This window comes from Saccostrea cucullata, unplaced genomic scaffold (assembly GCF_032062105.1).
Source record: "Saccostrea cucullata isolate Sc308-1 unplaced genomic scaffold, CSIRO_AGI_Scuc_v1 ctg1697, whole genome shotgun sequence".
NCBI classification, from domain to species: Eukaryota; Metazoa; Mollusca; class Bivalvia; order Ostreida; family Ostreidae; genus Saccostrea; species Saccostrea cuccullata.
The window spans coordinates 1-25,613 of record NW_026938478.1 but is presented as its reverse complement, the minus strand read 5'-3'; the positions used below and the strand labels follow the sequence as shown (position 1 = coordinate 25,613).

The window sequence follows — 25,613 nt, the reverse complement described above, 5'->3', positions numbered from 1 at the left end:
CTACTTCCCTCGCAAAAGGGTTTCCTGTACGCTGCTCTCCTCATAATCCCTTGGCATACGGTGTTTGATAGAAGTTGGTTTTTTCTCTCGAGCCTCTGATTGGGATTCGGTACACCCGGTCGACCAATCAGCAATTTTTTTTTTTTTTTTTTTTTTTTTTTTTGGTAAATGACGATATCTGCGTTTGGGATCCATCTTGAATCTTTAATCTCGGAAATGAAAAAACGCAAGTAAACAACGATCCGTAAGATAACGTGCAATTCTATGAATAGCAATGGGTCATCCAATATCTTCTAAATCTGTGATTAAGAATCTACATTGAAGATTCAGATTTGTACTATAAATAATAAATAAACATAACTAAATTATTACTTCTTCGTTATTCTTTAAAAAACATTTCTTTTAAACAGGCGTCTTTATTTTTGTCTAGGACGGAATCTGTACCGTACCTGGTAGATTCGAGATCACGTGACGAAAATAATCTCTTCTTTTGACTTCACCTCATGCTAAGGGTTCTTTGGAAGACTAGCGTATCATTAACCCTTGGCTAGCGAAGATGACATATTTCCGGTATGTTCTGATTTGCACAGTTTAAATCATTACAAGTTTAGACATCATTATGTTTTTCCTTCCTTGTTTCTCAATAAATCATTATACTTAAAACATTTTCCTCCAAAACATTTGTTAATACATGTACAAGTATCTACATGTTTCTGTTTACAGATAAAGATGAATACAGAGGGCATCACGATTGAAATGAATTCTGCCGACATCTCTCAGGTACGCAGAAACGGCATGCTTTTTATGGAATAAAATTAATTTGAATAAAAAAAAATAGCTAGCATTACATTGTACAATATTGACACTATTTGCGTGTTTCTATCTGTAAAATTGATAATGAATTGAATACCATTTTCATGAACACTCACGCATCAAAACGTGCGTTAATGTGACGTCACAATGTGGCTACATAGACGTTAGTAACAATGTAATGTAAGGGGATCGAGAAGTTCACACATTGAGTATGTTTTTGGTGCTTTGAAAATGTAAATATAAGGAATGTTTTACATATATGTTAAGTGTGAATTATTGGTGTGTAAGTCGCACAGACTTGCATGTAAGACTATTTTTTCATGAAGCGCGCTAGCCAACGTGACAAGTCCGTGAGACTTGCATACCAATAACTCACGCAAAAACTAAAAACATTCTTTTATTATAATGAACTTGAATTCAGATTACAAGCAAAAATGACAAGGTATGGTAACGACCAATTATGGCCCTTTAAATGATGTAAAATTCAGAACAGTTAAAAATGCGTTATTTTGCTGTTAAGAACTAAAAACAATGTGTGATAAAGACCAACAGGGTAAATGTCCATTTCACAAGGCATGCACGTATGTAATATGAGAGCCATCGCTTGAAATTATCTATTAATTTACTATTTCATGAACAGTTTTACAAAAAGCAATATCTGGTAAATAAAAAAAATTTCACCCTCGGCAAATATTTTATCGGCTGGATAAATGTATTGGGCCTAAATTTTGCAAGACTTGTACATTTGATTTATTTTGTACAACACTACTTTATACTTCACATCTTTATAGGGAATGCAGTCGGAAGATGCTAAAGAAGTTGCCGAAAAGGTATGGCTATAAAACTTACATTGTCTACATAAATATACTTTTAAGAAAAGAATAAAAAAAAAAACTGAGGACACAAACAATAGTATTGTCCTGACAAATTGGACGAGTTTACGTTACTGGTTACTCGCTTACCTTTCCGATCGAGTAACTCGTATTTGTATGGACCTCCTGGACTGTCTTATATGAGGATTAAACATTATGGGTATTCTTTTCTTTTAAATAAAATTATACTTAAACTGATATGATCAGAAGTTATGCAGTGAGCGTTTATAAATTTGTCTGATTTTAGGGTAACAAATTTTCGGCCTCACACATTGGCTTATGCATCAATCTTCTTCCTCAATTATTCATAATTCTGGAATATTAAAGGTACTTTTTTTAATTCGGCTTATTAATTTCTATAACGAAAAATATTGCACTGGAAAGAACCAAGGATCAACAATTTTTTTTTTCATCAGGAAACTGATATTGATGACAGTTCATCAGAATCATCGGATGAAAGTGACACTGACAGTGCAGAAAAGAATGCTGGGGTAAAAATCTGCTATTATTTAATCATTAAATATACTTGTTTTGTTGATTTATTAGAAAAATGTCATCATTGCATATTTGTGCTTTTTAGGATATCCAAGACCATTATTCAGTACACGACATTGTACAGAACTGTTGCACATTTGCTGGAATGGAAATCATTGATTACTTTGATAGAGGTAAGTTCCTTTAGATCCTTATTTAAATGTGAATATAAATTAAAAGGCTGTAATATTATCTCAGGCCATTAAAAAAGCTACTTAGGTAAGAATATTATAAAAAGAATTTTCATTTTATGATAGGGCTGGGCAATAATATCGATATTTCAATATATTGCAATACAGTGACAAAAATATTGTATCGCAATACAATTTTGTAATATCGATATATTGGCAATATGCTTAGATGTAGGAATTTTTTCATAATACACGTATATTAATATAAAACTGGACTTATGAATGTTTGTTATTAAGCCAAACAGTAAGTCAGAAGTTGTTTTGTGGGTATATTCTGAGTATAACTTAAACGAAATCAACAAAATTTTTTTCTGTGTTGGTTACCTATCATAGTTATGTACTTTTTGCATGTGAATTAAAGTAAGTATAGTAAGAAAATGTCATTTTTATTACATTGAAAATATTGCAATACATATCGCAATACAGTTAAAAATATCGCAATACGAAATCTCAGGCCAATACCCAGCCCTATTTTATGATATTGGTTGATTTTAAATATAAAAATAAAATCTTGAATGTTTAATTAAAAAACTTTTATGACGTCATCCATTGTTGTAAGTCCTCGAATATATTACCGATTCAACCAGCACTACATATGTATATTAGCTAGTTGGATAGTTAAAAGATCCAACTGACCATCAGGTGGATATTTTAAATATCCAACTGCCTATCAGTTGGATATTTAAATATTCAACTGATTTGCATAATACAAGATACAATGAACAAAAAAGATAAAAGCAATTTTAAAATGTATTTCCAATGCACATGAAAAATAATAAATACTCCAAATTTGTCACACTATTAGAATAATTTCCAGTGCACACGGAAGAAATACGCACGCTAGCTCTCGATTCCCGACTACATTTTAGAACCATTTAATTTAATATAGATAGCTATTTGGCCATAAAATCTTTGTGTAAAACAAAGAACAGTTCAATGGTAATTGATGAATTGTCTTAATACCAGCGCTAAACAGTATATTATCCATAATTCCAGCTCTTGAAAAAAGGGGGGTAGACGATATTTTCCATTGAAATCGGAATTTTCAAGCATCACCATATTTTAAAATAGTTTTGGGTGTGATTAAATGTACCTTATATCTTTTCTTATGTTTTAGGGAAATAAATGAAACATAAATATTAATATCAATAAAATATAATGTTTCAGTTCTTAATCGCTTTGAAATTGGGAAGAAAATTAGCATTTTTATCGTGTTTTTTTTTTGTCAATGAACACATTCCCCCCCCCCCCCCCCCCCTTGTGTCACACAAAAATCTTTGGTATAATTTTTTGAAATAACATTCAATATTTCCTGTAAAAAGGAATTGTTGTGATAAGGGGGGGGGGTGTTTTAAAAACATTTTCCGTTGATTTCTATAGCGAAAATCACAAGTTTTACCCAATTTTTAAAATTATCTCCTTTTTGTTTTCCCGATTAAGTAATGTTTTATGAAAATCCATATATTTATCTATAAAAAAAATATAACTGTAATTACATCGCATTTGTCACATTTATCGTGTTTCAAATGCACTTGCAATGCTCACAGAAATAACAATTCCTCCGAATTTTGCACTCTTTAAGCAATGTTTTCGATCTCGCACCACTTTTTGACACTTAGATACATTTTCACCTTGAATCTTAAACTACATCACTTCTTTAGTACTGCTGAATATTATTTTAGTATCCGTTATCAGTAGATCCCTTCAGATTATTTGAGATTCATCTCTGTTTCATACTTTTCTGGCCTACTTCCCCAAACAAGTGAATTAATTGACAGCCAATACATTTTTCGACGCCGTATTTATTGCAGAACTTGACATTGAATGTTTTTAAGCAGGTTTCGCATAACATCCCCAATCTCTTTCTGTTTAAGCACTACTACAAGTATTGTTTGAATGGAACTCCATAAGAATCCAACACTTTTCCTCAACAAACAATTATCTTATAATTTATAATGACAGATTCTCATCCTTGTATCAACATTCTGTAGTTTTCAACAGCTCTCAGAATACTATCTAAACCCCTCTAATTATGTTCCCCAAACGGAGTTTGGGAACATATTGTTTTTACTCTGTTTCTTATTATTATTATTTTTTTTCTTATTTGTTCTCCGGTACTTTTTTGTCCGCGAGTGTTCTCAGAAACTGTTCACCCAACTGAGCTAAAACCTTTTTAGGGTTAATAGGTGTGTAGTGTAGGTGTGCGGAACGAAGGTCATTTTGCGCGCATACGCCTGCACGTGCGTGCGCGTGAAATGAGTGAATTGACTGATATACTTTATATAGCTATAACTTTTACATTTTTTGATGAAATGCTTTGAAACTCATTACATAAGGATATATCAAAAGTGTTAATAATATGACACTGTCAAATTAGCATGAACTCACGCGCATGCACGTGCGCTTCGCTCTGATTGGCTGAAACAAAAATCTCAATATCTCTTTTGTTTTCCGACGAAATGCTTTGAAATTTTTAACATTGTCATGAATTATGTTATCCTACAATATAATATGGAAAAAATTTCATGAAATCACGCGCATGCACGTGCGATGCAATCTGATTGGCTGAAACTTTAAATGACTATATCTCCTTTATTTTTTGACGAAATGCTTTGAAATTTAAAACATAGTCATGCATTAGGATATCCTGCAATATGATATACAAAAAATTTCAAGAAATCACGCGCATGCACGTGTGCTGCAATCTGATTGGTTGAAACTTTAAATGGCCATATCTCCTTTGATTTTTGACGAAATGCTTTGAAATTTAAAACATAGTTATGCATTAGGATATTCTACAATATGATTTAGAAAAAGATTCTTGAAATCACGTGGATGCACGTGTGCTGCAATCTGATTGGCCGAAACTTGAAATGGCTATAATTCCCTTGGTTTTCAACTAAACGGATGGGATTTATAACATAGATAGATATAAGGGCCTCCTACAAGAAGGTTTGGTCATCATGCACGTGCACGCACGTGTGTGCATTTGGAACGAGTGAAATTGAAAATACACTTGAATAAATGATTTTTAATACTTTTGGACTAAATGCTTTCATATAAAGTATATTTTGATATATAGAAAGTGTAGACAAAATTATATGACCATTATGCACGTGCACTCACATGGGCACGCGTGCAATGTTAAAATTTGAATATAATTGGTATCCTTTTGGAAAAACGTTGTTAAAGTCAAAAATGCACAGATGTTGTCTTATTTAATAAGGCTTACAGGGAATATGGCACCAAAAGGGAATTGGGGAGCGTTTGGGGAACATCTGTAACGGTTCCCGTTACAATTAGCACTAGTTTACTTTGGATTTTAAAATATTCTTCGTCTGATTTCATGACTGTTCAATACAATGAAAAAGGTTGAAATGAAATCAGCACCATGTAGTTCCATGCTCACTAGTCCATGAATAAAAGGGGTGTTCGATTAGGCTATTGTTTTGTGTCACAGTTGGATATTTGAATGGGCTACATCTTATTGTATTACAGCAAAGTTGGATAATTTATTTGAATGGGTGAATGTTTCCTTCACTGGATGAAAAGTCTAGTTTCCGCAAAACTGAAACTATGCGGAAACCTTGCTGAAACTTGGCGTTGAAGTTTCCTGTATGGTTTCCGCAATGCGGAAACTATATAATAGTTTCAGCAAGTTTCAGTAGGGTTTCCGTATACTGAAACCATTAGGTTTGTTTCCTAATAGTTTCCGCAAAACGGAAACCAATGTAAAATTTAATGAAACGTCAATTTAACGATACGTTTTAGTTTCAGTAGGTTTCAGTTTCCGGAAACTATTAATTTCGATTCCATATGGTTTCCGCATGCTGAAACCGTACTGAAACTTTTTCATTTTTTTTTCAAAAGGGTAGAAAAATCAACTCGTATGCATATGATCTTTTTACTATTGATTTCGATTCCATATGGTTTCCGCATGCTGAAACCGAACTGAAACTTTTTCTCTTTAATTTTCTTTTCAAAAGGGTAGAAAAATCAACTCATATCATCCTTATATTTATTTACACATTTAAATAAAAATGGTTTTATTTTTAAATATCTAATATTTCATATTCAGATTTTGAGATGTGCCTGCTCTGTGTAAACTTACACATACCGATATTGATATCAATGATAAGCATATTATACAAGATCCTTGCTTCATATTAAATGTATAAAAATTGTTTATTTCATATTGTGTCGGAATTCAAAAATATTTTTTTTAAACAAAATCGATTCCTCTCACAAGGACTTTCTACATTACCCAACTCAATACTCCCCCTCGGGAATTGATTATTTTGAAAACATACATCATTTTCACAAAACTACGATTACGTTTCATGTAAAGTTGTTTAAAAAGAAAATTAGTGTGTCTTCATGGTGCATGAAATACAGATAATTACGAGAGTGAACATAATCTGAGATAGAATGGTTTGCATTTATATTCTTTATACATGTTTCTATATATATTTTCCTTAATGAATATCATTTCAATAATTTCAATTTGTTAACAATACTTATTGACTAGGTAGCCTATTTTTACTATTCATATATATATAGTTCAATAGTTACATGTACTAGTTATTTTTATAATAACATTGATTTAATAACTACATATATTATTTTCATTTCCGTTTTCGTGAAAACATTTTATTCGTAAGCCGCGGTTTTACAGCATTAAAAATATTACAAGAAAACATGTCCTGAAAATTTGATGTCATGGTTCCCAGGATTTGCAGTATTTTATGTCAATCTGATTAAAACTAGAGGTACTGTGAGCGATGAGCTCACTAAATGATACCCCCCCCCCCCGCCTCCCATATGGTTATAACTGGTGAAAAAGTCCATGTTTTCCTGTGGCCGGGAAAACCAAAATATGTGTCGGATCAAAAAGTAAAATAGGAGGTCACAATGGCAATACGATTCTGTGAAAGTTTCATCAAATTTCATTCAGTGGTATGAGAGGAGTTGCGGATAAGAGATGGGTACCCCAAAGCGTAACAGACGGACGGACGGACGGACGGACGGAATTAACGATTACTATATACCCTCCCACTTTTCAAGCGGGGGGTATAATTAAATCTTCCATTTGTTCCCCAAATGTTTATTTACACGAGGAACTCTTATATGTAAAAAGTCTGCTTTTGTGAAACAATACCCTGGGAGCGAATGGAAAATCTCAAAATTTTAATTAGATTGTATATTATGTGTAGGCTTTTTTTTTTTTTTTTTTTTAAATTTGTTTTATTTCATATATCTTGCTTTCATGATGTTAATTAATGCAATATCACTGAAAACGCGGTATAGTTTTTAGTAATATGTTCAATTATATTCGTATTGAGATGTATAATGTGCTAAATATGTGATATAGAACTCAGTTTTTCTTTTTAAATAAAATTAAAGTAGTCTGTAAGTTGATCAAATTTTCAATTCTTTACGTTGAACCCCACTCGCGGGCACCTGTCCTCACGTGCCAAAGGTGGGGAGACACGTGTCGCGAAGACACCTGCTACCGTGTTGGTGTATTTTTTGTATATTCTATGTGGATTGAGAGGTTTTTCTACCTTAGAGGAACAATGGACTGTGACCAGGCGTAATATATACTCGCAGTACATGGTATACACAACTAGCCTTTTCTAATGACACCAAGGTTTCTGAACATTCAAAATTAAAAAAAAAAAATCACACTTTATAAAACTTCACCTAAAATCAAACATGTCATATGTATAATGTGTTATGTAAAATATTTCATACAATGTTTCATATTTAGCATAAGAAGTTTTTATTTTATGTGTTGGTGATTACAAGAAAATAGACAAACCTCTTAAATATTTATCTATCAATCTAATATAATAAAATTAATATATTAAATTGGTAAGGAGAATATTTGCTATAGCTAGTTCAATAGACTATTTTTCAAAAATTTCAATATTATTTTACAATTTCTCCACAAAAAAAATCGGCTATCACAAAAAGAAATCGACAATTAATGGTATTCTTTGTTTGCCACCATTGTAAACTTCAAATATTGAACATATTTAGAGGTCAATGAAATTTGCCTGCAAAATTAAGTTTCCGTATCTTCTGTATTGAGTGACCAATATTTTTTTGGTTCACCATCTAAAGCTGAGAAGTATGGAGATTTACTATTAATAAACTGAGATTTTTTTTTGGGGGGGGGGGCATGTTTGACGATCATATATTTTTTTCTTTTACATGACAATGTTTTAAAAACAAAATGAATGTTACATCTACATAATCGATCTTCAGGAGAAATATTGGTAAATCTCCCCACTTCAATTTGTAAGCTGTGTTCCTAGATAACAAATAGACTTGTACATTCATGTTCATATTTTCTGAGTAGAAAATTTTCAACAATTGATGAATAATTCTTATAACCCCAATTTTACTTTTGAGTTGCACATATGTGGTTAATATGCCATCAGCATAACTTTGTTGACTTGTATATACCATTTTCTTTTTTCTTTTCTTTTCTTCTTTTTTTTTTACATCGAAGAACATGTGTAAATGTGACTTTAAATCATTCTATTTGAAAACATTAGGACATTCGGAGTCCTTTTCAACAATTACCATAATCATGTAATAAAGGTCTAAAATTCGCTTTTTATCCCCTTCGATTCCATGATCAATTTTATTTTATCAATCAGAACTGTTCATTCTGTTGCCATATATATGCAAGGGCATGTGCAATTAAAACGTAAAAAAAAAATATTGCCAAAAGAGAAATGCAAAAACTAAGTTGAATTTCCGAATTTTCCGTATAGACTGACATTCAATCACTAGGTGGCGTATCGCGACAGAATGCTTCTCTCTCATTGGTTAGATTTTCAGAGAAGAAAGAAGGACAAAATGGCGAAGAAAACACCAAGAGTTTGCTCAAGAAAAACAACAGAGATGAGAAGATCTTTTGAATCTACACTGAAGAAAGGCACCCCCCAAACGGCAGATTAGATACAGGTAGTTATTTGTTACAGTTCAGAGCATCTTTATTTTTGTTTTTATCGTCTGAAATCGTAAGAATAATGTTGACCTAAAATGGCGCGTTCCCAAAATTCAAAATGACCATTGTACAGTTGTAATTATTGTGAAAAAGCGCCTTGTAAATCATTCTCAGCTTAGGTTGTTATACATATAATTAACTGCTGTTTAAACGCATGCATGTATTTTGCACCATTGTATTTAACTTTCATGTTTTTCGTATTCTGCATCGTCCCGATCATGTAAAATTTACATAATTTAAAACGTGTTGTAGTATTCCGGAATTTTAAATGTAGGTAGGTTTTAGAGGATAATATCGTTATGTACTTGTATCCGGTGTTAACTTTTTCATTTGGAAAATCGAAAGATTTGACCGCACGCTTATGTTTTTTCAGAAAAGGTGAGCTTTATTGTTCATTATAGCTGCTGGATGTGTTCAATGTTATTCTCAGAAGTAGTTTCTTGAATCGTACATTTAATTATTTTTTGCTGAATTGTTTTTATTATTGATGGAAGACTGTGCTGCACAGCTGAGGAAGGGGTTCAATATATTTTTAACATACACGCAATCTAGAATCGTAAATATTAGACATGTAAGAGGGCATCATGATGGGAGAATGCCATCGTGTAGTATTGTATCACTGTGAAATGCCAATTTGTACATGTTGTAGTCATGAAAGTAAAATTCCTGAGAACTTGCAGATTTTTGGGCTATGAAAGTGACTTGATAATTTTCATAATGCCGCACATTATTCAAGTTGAAGTATTTTATTTTCATACCATACATAAGGATTTTAAAGCAAATGTCGAAAGTGAATAAACTATTTATATACAAAGATACATAAGCATCTTTTCTTACAAGGCATAATTATGATGGATTAAACTTAAAATGATATTTATTTTAGATTAAATTTTAATTTCATGTTGACACATATGCATGTTTTGATCTATATGAAATAAATAAGGCTATTTAAGCAACCGAAAACTTGATTTAGCGTGCATGGTTTAATTCTTCATTAGAAATACTTATGTTATTTTTGTACCCTGAGCATCAAATATTAAATGTGGGGCTCCACCGTGCAGTTTCTAAATATCAGAAATCACTTTTAAATCATATTAACCATAAACATGATTCTCTTGATATCAACAGAACAGCTATTGTTTACCTGTATATAAATTCTGCATTATGATTGACTGGAGCTTGATAAAATGAGCAATTGGCCATTATCAATTTCTTAAGTTGCATGCATTGATATTATATAGTCATATACTAGTATTTGTTTGTTGCTTGTAGAAATTATGATATCCGTTTAGAGAACTTTTTATTCATGTTGATACATCACCAACACAGTCTCTGCTCTCATTCGAGGGAGCGGTCTCTATGTACTACATTGGATTCAGACCCGTGATGTTAGAATCAGCACCTACTTCCCAACTTGAGGCGTGTCGCTCTAACCACTGGGCCACACTGTGTGACCCATTATGAAAATTTGACATAATACTTTTAAGTCTATATGACTTCTAAAGTTTATTGACTTGATAAAATGACTGATACACAAATAAGATTTTTGTAATCTCTCTGTTTATAGCTGTTTACCATTTGCCATATTTCTATCACTAATTAAATCAATTTTCAACAATGGCCACTAAAGAGTCATAGTTCTGTCTTATTATATAAATAGTTATCTGCCCTTGATGCAAAATGGAATAAATAAAATAAAGTATTAAATGGATTATAATTTTGAATCAAAGAAGGCCTACATATCTTAAACAAACATCATTTAGATGTAGTCTTGCTTTTATGAAAAATTGTAACTTATTTAGTTTTTTCTCACTCTCAGATATAATTGCTTTTCAAGAACTTTTAAATTGTGGTTGTGATAGGACTGCCACTTAAAATTAGACCAGAGTGTGTCCATTTTAAAATGATACAATTTTCCATCATTTTTTTCTTTGTCATATGTCTATTAGAATTTTAACTGAATGTCAGGTGCAAGGAAATGGACATGCAAGTGGTTTTTGGGACTTTTCCTAGCTCATGCTAAAAACAAAAACAGTTATTAATGTACGGTACTGTACTAATTTGATCTATTTTAATTTCAGATATCCACTGAACAAATCATCTGAAAACTAAGGCTAATCAGAGAGGATGAAGAATACTTCTGTTAAAAAGTATGTATGTTTTAACAGTGAGTAAGAACTTAATATAATTTATGTAGCTCTATTTTAGGAAATTAAGGATTAAAGTATAAAGTTTATGTTTTTATTTTCTATTGTTTTGTTAATCTCACTGTGTCATGTTAAGCTCTCTATTTAGTATTTATCATCATGATCATAGCCAGTGTGTTGTGGGGTTGGGGGGGGGGGGGTGGAGGGGGTTAACATGTAAGCTGCTTTCCTCTACTTTTTAAGTTTTATATAATATATTTATGTTTCCATGAAATAAACAGATGTTAAAACTTTCTTAGAAAGTCTCATTTTGCGAGCTACCTACTAGAATTGTATGATTTATTTAAGATAACTATTATCATGATTTTCAGCTTCTCTGCAACCGCTCAACCAATTTCAACAAATTTTGGTGAAGGGGAACAAAATTTATAAATTTTATCCCCCCTCCCCCCGCGGGCCTGAGGGGTGGGGCCAAAACCACTAAAATTCATGCAATCTTTGAAAATCCCCTTCTTCTTTTCCCCTCCTGAACATCAAGCAGTCAAACTGTTGGTATGATTGTAATTGGCATTGAGTCCTCTACCATAATTATGAAATTCATGACCCCAGGGTCAGGGATTCTAGTATTAGGGTGGGTCTTATAGCTCTTTGGACTTAATCCAACTAGTGATGAAACGATTGTCGCCGACGATTGATTGTCGATCGATTTTGGGTGTTCGATTCCGATTATCGATTACGTTTTTCATAATCGATTGTCACCCAAATAAACTCGCCCAAATAAACTTATATGATTTGAACGAAACTAATACCATGAATACATACAAATTAACAATACATGTAAAACGAAAGAAGGTCAACAAAAGGACAAACACCACCAAATGTTTTCCCATAGACTTCCATACAAACTTTAGCACCTCTCGCTGATACATATATTGAATTTCGGGAAAATGGTCTTTTTGTCGTGAAAGTTCGAGATATTGGAAAACAAAAAATGCCAGAAAAAATATACCGTGCCGTTGCACTTTTACTTTCAATTTCCATTTGTTTACAACTAGGTGCGTTTGACATCAAATGAAAATCTCTAACCAAAGTGCATCCCTCCCTTCAAATTTTTACCTGTAACTCCTATATACCTCAAAGAAACCCAAGTCTTGATATCAGATTTTTATCAACTTTATTTCACTTGTCAAATACATAACAAGTCTTTTCTCTTATTGACCAATCACGCGCCAGCTAGCATTTTCTCCTCCGCACAACCTTGGTGTCCAAAATGTCTGCGCCCATGTATTTGTTTATGTAGGGGTTTTTCCAAAAATGGCGTCCGAAGGCGAAGTTCAATAATCAAGTAGAAATTTACCCATATCCAGGGAATGCATATATAGAACATTCTATTGTTAAAATGATTTATCTCCTACGGACCTGATTTAACGATAGAATTCATTCCGTGTATTCGTAATGTAGCAAAAGAAACACGGGAAATAAGTCATACTTTGACTACGAACAATCTAGAGAGTTCCGAAAGTAAACATGGCAGGTAAATTTGAAGCGAGAGAAAAACGTTGAGAACATTAATTGGATTTTCGTCTTTATATGGATTATTTTTTGGGATAAAATGCATAAGCAATTACCAAAAGGATTGTTTTGATTTATTTGGAAGTTATTTCCTGTGCAAATCCTTTTATATTCTTCAAAATAGTGTCGGAGCGTATCCGCTACATTTACTATATTGCTAGTATATGGGACGTATTCTAACTTTGGTGAGGGCTTGTACGAGACACAGTTAGATTATTCTAACTAGAGAATGCAAAATCTGATGAGAAACATTTTTAGTTTTCTGAGCAAATATGTAAAAAAAAAATTGTTTCTTTGTTACTTATACAACAAAAAAGTTGTCATTAGAAAAAACTTGATAAAATTTTACTTTTAGTTTGTTCCATAAATGATAAATGCTGTAAAGAAATGGAATTTTGTATTTGAAATTTGAGTTACCAATTAAGTCGATGATTGATCGATTAAGCTTCTCCGATTTTGACCGATTATCGATTATGAAATTTTCCCGATTATTCAACACTAAATCAAACCATTTAAGATGAAATAAAACCTATGAAAACATTTAGTAAATTTTGAAATGTGTGGCCCCAGGGTTAGTGGTTCCTGTGGGGTGGGGTACACAACTGGTGGTTATAAAATGGAATTGCATTGTGTCTTTATTACTCTGATCTACCTTTGGGTATTTAGTAACCAAAGTAAGCATGTTAACTAAGTGTATAATTATGATAAACAAAGGTGCGTCTTTCAAAATTGTGAATTTCATGGCTTTTTGTTTAAATTACGAACAAAATTCAATTGAGTGGAAGTTGTTAGGCCTAGAAAAAAAAATTATATTTGTTTCCCCTTTCAAGCTGAAAAAATATAGGTAGATAGGTAGGTAATTATTTTTTTTTGAAACATTTTTTTTTGGCTTCTTGAATCAAAAAGTGTATAGAAGTAACATTAATGACAAAAGAAATGGTGTTTTCAAGCATTTCTGTGACTTAAAAGAAAGGTAACTCAAACTTCTTTCTGTCTTGAACATGTTGAAAAGCTTGCAAAGTTGGAGACTATAATTCCCTGGGTGAAATCCCCCCTGAGCCCCTAGTTTGAGGACTCAGCCCCTTTTTCCTGATATCAAATGAAAGGTCTAGAGATTTTAAAGACTTTTTGTTCACTACCTGCTCAGAGATTTCTTTTCGTTGTGGAGATATGCTGAATGGAACTATTTAGGGGCCATCCCGACAAGTCCTTAACGGGGCCATTTAACAAAGATTCAAAGCATGCATATTGTTTAAAACATTATTCTGACTATATTTATTTTGTTCAATATTGCTTATCAGAATATTCCCCCTTTTCGAGATATGAAGCGTCAAATATTTATCGTTCTCGCCCCCTTTTCGCCCCTTCTGATCCCTAACTAGACGTCTCCATATGAGTGAAAAATTCTCGAGAGGGACGTTTAACAACATAAATCAATCACTGATTCCTAACTACGTAACATATGTAACAGTAATGATAAGAAAATAGATGTAGTAACAGAGTTTAACTATTTGGGGGTTATATTATGAAAATCTGGCTCATTTATAACACCAAAAAAAAAAAAAAATAGCTGAAAAGGCAACAAATATGTAAAAAAAAATTGTTTCTTTGTACTTATACAACAAAAAAGTTGTCATTAGAAAAAACTTGATAAAATTTTACTTTTAGTTTGTTCCATAAATGATAAATGCTGTAAAGAAATGGAATTTTGTATTTGAAATAAAAGAAAGGTAACTCAAACTTCTTTCTGTCTTGAACATGTTGAAAAGCTTGCAAAGTTGGAGACTATAATTCCCTGGGTGAAATCTTGCACTTCATGGGACAAAAGCATTAAAAAAAAATTTAGGGTCGGCACTATATATTAGGGTCGGTCGGGAACAAACATATTTTTTTTCTAGGCTTTACATGATACTCAGGTGACCTATAAGGTCTGTGGGCCTCTAGTTGTTATTCAAATATCATGAATCATGGTCTAAGGGTCTAGGTTAGCGGTACAAAAAATATTTTGATGAACAAGTAAAATGAAGAAAAAAATCCTTAATTTACTCTGAAAATCTTATCAGAAACAAATCCATACATACATATTCAGTACATTTAAATACATTCAAGTTTGTTTATTTCATTATTCCTTGTCAAGTGTGTAAAAGAGGCAACTTTTATAAACTAATGAGATTTTACACTTGATAAATTTTTAGATTTTATTTTAAATCATTCTGATCAAAAATGCTGAAAATCTGAAATTAATCAAACAAAGGCTTGTGCTAGAACAGTTTTAGGAACTTTCAGTTTGTCAATCTTATTAAAATTAAATGTTAGATCTGCGCACATATTGGCTAAAATCTAATTGCATCCTGTAGAGTGTCACGTCAGACGTTAAATTCTATTAACCAATCAAATACTCGAATGCAAAAATTATTGTATTTAATTTATTGGAATGAATAAGTCTAGAGTCTGAGTTGTTCCGTATTTGACATTTGACATGACCTTCTATGGATGCTGTTAGATGTTGTGTAGCGAGTATGCAAGAGGATCTAACATATTGTTTTATTTAGATTGGGATTATGTTAAACTATATTTTTATATATTTTCAATAGGTTGAAGTAACTGACGAGCAGGTCAATCCAACTTGAACTTGAAGTGCAAGTGGGTCTTCAAAAATGTGGACCACTCAAGGACTTTTCTGTTGGTTGATGATGGACTACAAACTGAATATTTAACAAAGAAGTCCACTTTGGTGCTTATTGGCTACTAATGATGTGAACTTGTGCATTTATTATACCAAGTACTTTTACATTTCCTTGATGAAACTAGACTTGCGTATACCGAATTCAGGTTTAGTTGATTGATTGCAGTTCTAAGTTCCTCTCGCAACATTATATCTCTCATGTATGAGACATCATTAAATGCAGACATTTTCTCTGTCCTCCTGTTGTGACATGAGAGCTCGGACTTAGTTGTAAAAATATTTATGATGCAAGAGAAAATAAATGGCCAAGCCAATGTATGTAAATGTTGATAATAATATTAACTAGAAACTCTTGTTGCTATAGCAACAAAGAAGGTCTTCCGTTCTCCTTTATTAATCTGTATGCAGGATGTTTTTTTCTACTTTAAAAAAGACAGACATATAATAAACTAGTAGACTAATTGTTCAGTGAACAATTATCGGCCTTTCCACCTTTTTAAGTATTTCAATATCATTTGGGCTGAAAAAAGTAGAAAAAAAGCAAGAAAATAAATTAAACAGCAAAATTCTCATTTCTCTATTAGGATTTTAGATCGGGCTCGCAGTTGGTATAAATAAACTCTAAACAGACTTCCTGGATTATATGAGTCGACTCGGGGATAACCACGATTTCATTGATCAGGCAAAGAGAGCACGGTCAAAACATTGTAACACGCTCCTAGGTGTCTCTATGAGCTTGAATGAGATTGTTTTCGAGTTAAGATGTAAGGGGTAGGGTCTGATTAAAATTACGATATACCTAATGATATGAATAACATGCATTTGATCTGCGCATCAAGACGGAAGCGTAAGTGAAAACGTTGTGAAATGTCCCCATGTGTACCTGCATCATATGTGAATTATACATGTATTAAAGAGATGTTTGAAAATATCCGATTTGAGTTGTTTAATGTTTGAAATGGATGGCGATAAATGATTTTAGAGCATGTGAGAAACGTTTATTTCTTTTTAAAATGCTGAAAGTCGCTATTTCTTGGGATTGTGTTATTCTAGAAAAAAAAACAAATTTCAAATGAAATCAAGATTCATTCTATTAATATTAAATCCAAATAAAATTGAAATAAATTCCATACACTAAACAAAGCAAGAGTACTTGGTATTAAAATGTCGCAATAGAGCAGGAGAATCGAATGATATTAACAGAATTTGCAGAAATAGCCAATACGGGCTTTAATTAATTTTTATGCTCAGCAATACAAAATTTCAGACAGAAAAAAAATGCAGATTTTTCCGATTTTCACTAGAGTTTCATTTTATTTTAGAGACTGACCTTAAAACTCTCAGGACACTTTCTTTAAGGTCTTTTCTTGCTTTTACTCCAAATCTTATGTCGATATATCGTGTCGTTTGACTTGAAGACATTTTCTCTATACTGCTGTTGATTTTTTTTTAAGAAAGGAGGGGGGGGATATAATCATTTGTTAGAGTAAGAGTTGCAAATCCCTCAACGACATTAAACTTAATTGTGACCTTTGGATCAATAGGGGGTCATTTATCAAGGTCAAGGTCATCCAAAAAAGAGAGAGGTAAACTTAAGATTAAAACTTAAAGCTGAATCTAGATAAAAGAAATGAATATTTCTTTATTACTTTTTGAGTAAGGGGTCAAGGTCAAATGTCAAGGTCAAACATCAAACTCAAAGGTCAAGGTCATGTGGCATATATAAGCAATTTAAATATTTTTCCATGACCTTGACTTTTTGACCTTTGGTGTTGTTTTATTTCTTATAATTGGAAGTTTTCTTTGTTTTTATTTTTTAATTTATTTTTGGTGGAGCTGACATATTTCAAAAGTACTAATTAGATGCAATAAAGTAATGAAAAAAAAATGGAAAGAAAAAAAATTGGAATTTTCGATTTTTCAAATCACATCCTGTTACGACCGGAAGTGACAGCGGAGACATTTATCCCTATATCTGTTGTTCACTCTTCAAGGTTTATTATTCATATAAGTTTCGTGTCTTGATGTGTTATCATAACCAAGATCTGGCTTTGTTAACTACTCAGTTTGAGGACAGGAAATCATGATACCGAAAGTCAATTTTTAACAGATATTTGTAGTTACTCTAGACATTTGCAGTCTAAATAACATGTTCTAAAATCATATCAAATACTCTTTCTATAAAAGATATATATGGGATAGTATGATACGCAATTTATGTAGTTTTTATCTCATAACCGGAAGTTGCCGTTTTTTGTTTCTGGTGGGACGGACATATATCAGAACAACCAATAAGATGCAATAATATGATACTGAGAAGTACTCGATAAAGAAAAGTTGAAATTTCTTATTTCTTTGATCACTTCCTGTGACGACCGGAAATGACGGCAAGCGATCTTAACCCTTAGGAGTTTCCTTACTTATCAAGATCTATTACTCATTCAAGTTTGGCGTCTCCATCTCTTACCGTTTCCGAGATCTCTTTGTGATAACTTCTCATATTGAGGACAGAAAATCACGTGACCGGAAGTGAATTTTACAAAGATATTTCAGGTTAATGTAGACATAAGCTGTCTATATAACACATCTAAAAGTCACTGCAAATACTTTATGTATAAAAAATATTTATGGGAAATAAAAATGCACAAATTATATAGTTTTTCTCTTATAACCGGAAGTTGTCGTTTTAGTTTCCGGTAAGACTAATGTATTTCAAAAATACAAATAAGATGTTATATTGTGATGCATAAAAAGGTTTCATGCAAGAAAAGTTAAAAATTTTGATTTCTGGATCACTTCCTGTGACGACCGGAAGTGACGGCGGATGATCTTATCCCAACTGAATTTGCCTACTTATCAAGATCTACCACTTATATAAGTTTGGTGCCTTAATCTCTTATCGTTTACGAGATCTAGCTATGATTACTTCTCATTTTGAGGACAGAAAACCACGCGACCGGAAGTGAATTTTACAAAGATATTTGACGTTGTTGTAGACATCTGCAGTCTAAATAACATATTCAAAAATCATTTCAAATACATTACGTATAAAAAATATTTATGGGAGAGAAAAATACTGAAAATATGCAGTTTTTCTCTTATAACCGGAAGTTGTCGTTTTTGTTTCCGGTGGGACTGATATATTTCGAAACTACAAACAAGATGCTATAATGTGATGCAAAAAAGTTTCAAAAAAAAAAAAAAAATGAAATTTTCGATTTTTTTGACCACTTCCTGTGACGACCGGAAGTAACGGAGGACGGACTTAAACATATTGCACAAATCTACTAGTCATGATCTATTATTCCTAAAAGTTTTATGTCTTAATCTGTTACCGTTCCTGAGAAATCTTCCGGACATGATCTCTTTTATAAAAACGGAAATCGGACATATTTGACGAACGGAAGTGAATTTTGAAACATTGAAAAGTACATTTGGAAGATATTTTTACTCTCTATCATCCCTGAAAATTTCATGAGAATCCATCCAGTCATCTCTGAGAAATCGTCAAAAAAAGAAAAGGGAAAATAAAATAATAATAATAATAATAACTAGAAACTCTTGTTGCTACAGCAACAAAGAAGGTCTTCCGTTCTTCTCTATTTATCTGTAAGAAGGATATTTTTCTATTTAAAAAAAAGAGAAATAAAAAAAATAGACAAAATGCAAAAAAAAAAAAAATTCTTCCACCTGAGCTCGATCCCAGAACCATTAGTATGAAAGTCGGACACGCTTTTTTTTTTCTCTTTTATTGATATATTCATCTTCATTTGCATACACTTATAACAATTAAATTACAGCAATATTAAAATGGAAAAAAAAACCCACTGTGTCATCGAGTTCCACAACATTAAAGGTATTTTGTGAACTTATTATTTTAAGGTTGAAGGAAATAGTTTCGTAGTAAAAGAAATAGTTTCGTAGTAAAGTCCCGGTCAAATTTCTTAAAAAACTGAGATATTCCCTGTTTGATGTGATATTTGATGTAGAAAAATGATAAGAATATTTATGAGACACATTTGCAGTGAATCAGAGTGCTTGCTGAAAAAAAATGATGTGCAACATGTAGGTATTACTATGACACTTAGCATATACAGAGCTGTAAATGCGAAACTAATACACGTGGTCAGTTGCAGAGGAAATTAAGCTGAAAAGGCGTAAGCCTTAGAAGAAGGTGAATGACCCCACATCAATTGGTGAATTTTCTTTAGGGCATAGATTGAGTTACAGAATACTGGGAGTTTTACCCTGCTCGGAAAAACAAACCAAAATCTGGGTAGTCCCGGGGTGCATTTTTGGTACATGTGCACTCTACTAGGCAGATTACATGTAATTTGTTGTCATAATTTGTGAGTCACGGGCATTTTCTCAACACTGCAACATACTAAGCGAGATAACTGCAATCTATCTAACCTATCTGAATTGCGTAGGAATTCATTTGATAGGAAAAATTGTTATTTCCGAGATTCCTTCAATCAAAATTAAATGTAAATAAAATTGAAACAAATTCTACATATAAAAGAAATCAAGAAAACTTGGTATCAAAATTTGGTATTAGAGCAGGAGAATCGAATGCTGTTGACAAAAACTGAAGAAATAGCCAATGCAAGTTTTAATTAATTTTTATGCTCATCAGCACCTAGATTTCAGACAGAAAAAAAATGTAGTTTTTTCCGATACTCATTAGACTTTCATTATATACTTCAGAGACTCACCGTTACACTCTCAGGACACTTATTTTGAAGTGTCTTCTACTGCAATCCTTAAATTTCATGTCGATATGCCATGTCGTTTGAGTTATATAAAATTTGTCTATGTTGGTATTGGTTTTTTTTAAGAGAAAAAAGGGGGAGGGGGTGTATATAAGTATTTGTTAAAGTGAGAGATGTAAATATGTCCACGAACTCAAGCTTGATTGTGACCTTTGGGTGAATGGGGTTAAAGGTCAAGGTCATTTATCGAGGTCAAAGGTCAACGGCATAAAAAACATTATAAACTTGAGTTTAACACTTGAAGCTGAATCAAGCTAAATATAATAAAGATTTTTTTACTAACTATTGAGCAAGGGTCAAGGTCAAAGGTCAAAGTCAGGTATCAAAGTCTAAGGTCATTAAGGGAAAGACATATATAAGCAATTTTAATACTTTTCCAATGACCTTGACCTTTTGATCTTGACGTAAATTTATTTCTTATAATCGGAAGTTGTTTTTTGTTTTGTTTTTGGTGGGGTTGACATATTTCAAAACTACTAATTAGATGCAATAATGCAATGCCAAAAAAAAAAATGGAAAAAAAGTTGAAATTTTCGATTTTTTAAATCACTTCTTGTGACGACCGGAAGTGACGTCGGAGGCATTTATCCCTATATCTGTTGCCACTGTTCAAGGTTTATTATTCATATAAGTTTATTGTCTTGATCTGTTACCATTGCCAAGATCTGGCTATGCTTACTACTCAGTTTGAGGACCGGAAATCACGTGACCGGAAGTCAATTTTTAAAAAGATATTTGTAATCACTCGAGACATTTGCAATCTGCATAACGTCTCTAAAATCATTTCAAATACTCATTCTATAAAATATATTAATGGCATAGTATGATACTCAATTTATAAAGTTTTTCTCTCATAACCGAAAGTTGCTGTGTTTGTTTCTTTCGGGACGGACATATATCGGAACAACAATTAGGATGCAATAGTGTGGTGTCAAAAAGTATTCCAAAAAGAAAAGTTGAAATTTATGATTTCTTTAATCACTTCCTGTGACGACCGGAAGTGACGGCGGACGATCTAATCCTAACTGTTTTTGCGTACTCATCAAGATTAACCACTTCATTAACTTTGGTGTCTTAATCTTTCACTGTTAACGAGATCTAGCTATGAAAACTTCTCATTTTGAGGACAGGAAATCACGCGACCGGAAGTGAGTTTTGCAAAAATTCTAGATGTTAATGTAGACAGTTGCAGTCTGAATAACATATCCAAAAAATCATTACAAATACTTTATAAATAAATGATATTTATTGGAAAGAAAAATACTGAAATTCTGTAGTTTCCCTCTTATAACCGGAAGTTGTCTTTTTTGTTTCCGGTGGAACTGAAATATTTCAAAACTACAAATAAGATGCTATAATGTGATGCTAAAACAGTTTCATGAAAGAAAAGTTGAAAATTTTGATTTTTTTATCACTTCCTGTGACGACCGGAAGTGACGGCGGACAATCTTATCACAGCCGAATTTGCCTACTCATCAAGACCTATCAATCTAGATAAGTTTGGTGTCTTAATCTTTTACCGTTTACGAGATCTAGCTACATGTATGATAACTTCTCATTTTGAGGACCGGAAGTCACGCGACCGGAAGTGAATTTTACAAAGATATTTGAAGTTACTGTAGACAGTTGCAGTTTGAATAACATATCTAAAAATCATTACAAATACTTTATCTATAAAAAATATTTATGGGAAAGAAAAATACTGAAAATATGCAGTTTTTCTCTTAAAACCGGAAGTTGTCATTTTTGTTTCCGGTGGGACTGACATATTTCGAAACTACAAATAAGATGCAATAATGTGATGCCAAAAAGTTTCAAAAAAGAAAAAGTTGAAATTTTCGATTTCTTTGATCACTTCCTGTGACGACCGGAAGTGACGGCGGACGATCTTAACCCAAACGGACATGCCTACTTCTCAAGATCTATTACTCATATAAGTTTGGTATCTTAATCTTTTACCGTTTCTGAGATATGATTCAGACAAAATTATTTTGAAAAAAGCGGAAATCGGACATATCTGACGACCGGAAGTGAATTTTGAAAAAGTGAAAACTGCATCTGAAAGATATTTTTACTCTCTATCATTCCTGAAATTTTCATGAGAGTCCGTCCTCTCATCTCTGAGAAATCGTATTTTTAAAAAGGGAACAAAAATAATAATAGGAAAAAGAAAAAGAAAAAGAAACAGTAGAATCACTATAAGGTCTTCCGTCTGAAACGGAAGACCTTAATAATAACTAGAAAGTCTGTTATTGCAAGCAATAGCATATGTCGCCCCGTACTGGACAAAACTTTCATATTTATCATCACTAAAACAAGGGTCCATTAGCTAAGCTTGGACAACCATAGAGTCGTATAAGTCCTTTTTGTTGGAAATGGAAGACCTTAATTGGGTACATCCCACTAATTATTTTTAGAATCGGTAGGAGAAGAAAGTAGTACAGGAAAAAATTACAAGTTCCTAAATTTGCAGACTTGCATAAAAGAAATTGGGCAGATGTACTTAAATGAGCCTTGTACTTGTTAATTGGCAGTATCTTTCCTACCAAAAAAACTTGGCAAATGTAATTTATTAAGAAGATCAGCCGAATTATTTTGTGTATTATAGCGCCAGTGAGAACTCTGAAATTTCCTTCCTTTCACTTTCATTTTTAGAGGTTCTGCCGGAAAACGAATCTGACATGACACCTTCAATTCCAGCATTTCTGCATTGCACAGGGCTGATGTTTCTTATGAGATGATAAATCATGTGTAAACTTTCTCAGTTTAGCGGAATCATGAAAATTTTCGGCGATATGAATGTTTTGTTTACAGTAGTGATCAAGGCTTTGCGCACCTGTAGGCGTGGATCCAAGGATTTATGAATGAATAAAAGTATAGAAATAACGTACCAATTTTTCTATTTTATACTTGCACTATCTAATGAAATTAGTAATATACAAGTAATAGATATGCATGTACAAAAAAAAAAAACGCGAAATGCTAATAAATGCAGCTGACAATCGTTATTTTTTATATAGATAAAATAAACTAATTATAAAATCTAGAGACAAGACAGAAGAAGAATGGATGTTGGCAAACTATCAAATCACTTCAGGAGAACTGAATTTTATGAATGAAACTTTTAAAACGTTACTTGTAAGGTGTATATGTTATATCTGTATATTCTAGCTGGCAGTGCGCTTCAAAAGGGGGGGGGTCGTCTTGAACATAGTACCTAATGTTTGAACGGTAAGGGCTAGGGCTTTCGTATTTCAAATATGCAATCCTTGTGAAATGAACTTTTATTGGACACGAAGAACTTTGACCCTTTGACCTAGACCTTGGAGAACACATGTGTACATCTTAACCTTTTTTTCTATTTCGTTTCTATGACAACTGTGAGCGACTCATTTCAATTATTTTAAAAGTAGAAATCACTTTGACACATTGCAAGGAATTCACATTGAAAGTTTCAAAACGATTGCTTGAGTAGTTATTGAGAAAATCGAAATTAAAGAATTTTAACATTCCCCTGGTTTCCATGGCAATAATCGATTATTTGAAAATTTTAAATGCAAAGCGCACAACTACAGATACTAATCATTAAAATAAAAAGAGTTTCATGACGAACGTTTAAGGGACCAGAGAGAACACTCGCGGACAAAATTCGTCGCTTTTTACAGGTTTCCATGGCAACGGTAGACATATTGGAACTGAACGACCTCACTGCACAACTACAACCAGTGATCGTCCTTTGGGGAAAATTTCAGGAAGATTGTCCCAGCCATCTCCGAGAAACAGCCTGGATAAAAAAAACATGCGTACAATATCAATATGTCGTCCCCGACTTCGTTCGGGGCGACATAATAATAAAAAGAAACAGTAGAGTCACTATAAGGTCTTCCGTCTGAAACGGAAGACCTTAAATATTCTTTGATAACTAGTGTGAGTGTGTTTTGTTTTTTCCAATATGAAAATTCAGGGGGAAAATGAGTTTTGGTTGAAAAGCTGGGCTAAATTGAATAATTTATAGTACAGTTTCTGTTGCGGAAACCTATGGTACACCATATGTATTTCAACCATATACGCATACTGAAACCTTGTGTAAACCTCAAGTTTCAGCAAGTTTCAGTTGCGGAAACCTATGGTACACCATATGTATTCCAACCGTATACGCATACTGAAACCTTGCGTAAACCTCAAGTTTCAGCTAGTTTCAGTTGCGGAAACCTATGGTAAACCATATGTATTTCAACCATATACGCATACTGAAACCTTGCGTATACCTCAAGTTTCAGCAAGTTTCAGTTGCGGAAACTATTTGGATTCGTGGACACCTTTGGTTTCCGCACTGCGGAAACTTGATGAAACTTGAAGTTTCCGCACTGAAACTTTGCGGAAACTATTAGTAACCTTAAGTTTCCGCAGAGTTTCAGTAGAGTTTCAGCCATGCGGAAACTGTATTTTTCATCCAGTGCTTGGGTCCAGATTAGGGAATTGTTTTAAGTATGATAAATAACTCAATGATGTTGAATAGTTTAGAGAAAACATCCCCTCTTCGGGCCTTCGGTCCTCGGAGAGAATGTGTTCTCTACATTATTCAATACCATCTCGTTATTTATCCCTTACATAAAATTTTCAGTTTGGCTATTATTGTTCTGTCGTCCGCGAAATGACAAAAGAATTCATTTTATCATAGCCTGACAAAAATGTATATCTTTGATTTTTTCTTACATTTTGAAGAAAAGACAAAAGTAGGATTACGTGTAGTTCGTGGAGTTGATTGGGATAAAGGAAATGAGGACGGAGGGGAAGGAAATATTGGAACTGTCGTGGAAGTCCTGGATGACTCTCAGCAGGTGCGCGTTCAGTGGGACTCTCAAGAAACGATCAACGCTCACGAGAACCCGGACAAGTTTATTTATAGAACAGGGAAGGACAGGAAATACGAACTGCGCCTTTTTGATAACGCGCAGACAGGTAGAGTATTGAATTTATGCAAACTTTAAACTTTACCTAATGA

At 32.9% G+C, this 25,613-nt stretch overlaps 1 protein-coding gene across 1 annotated transcript; it reads left to right on the top strand.

The window, feature by feature from the left end:
- Positions 1-706: 706 nt before the first annotated feature.
- Positions 707-25,570, top strand: LOC134250369 (uncharacterized; the record flags this gene model as incomplete). The annotated part of the gene is made up of 5 exons (XM_062732723.1): positions 707-780; positions 1,605-1,643; positions 2,102-2,176; positions 2,266-2,353; positions 25,334-25,570. Coding segments are annotated over exons 1-5 (490 nt in total), but the record flags the coding sequence as incomplete, so codon positions are not given.
- Positions 25,571-25,613: the final 43 nt, after the last annotated feature.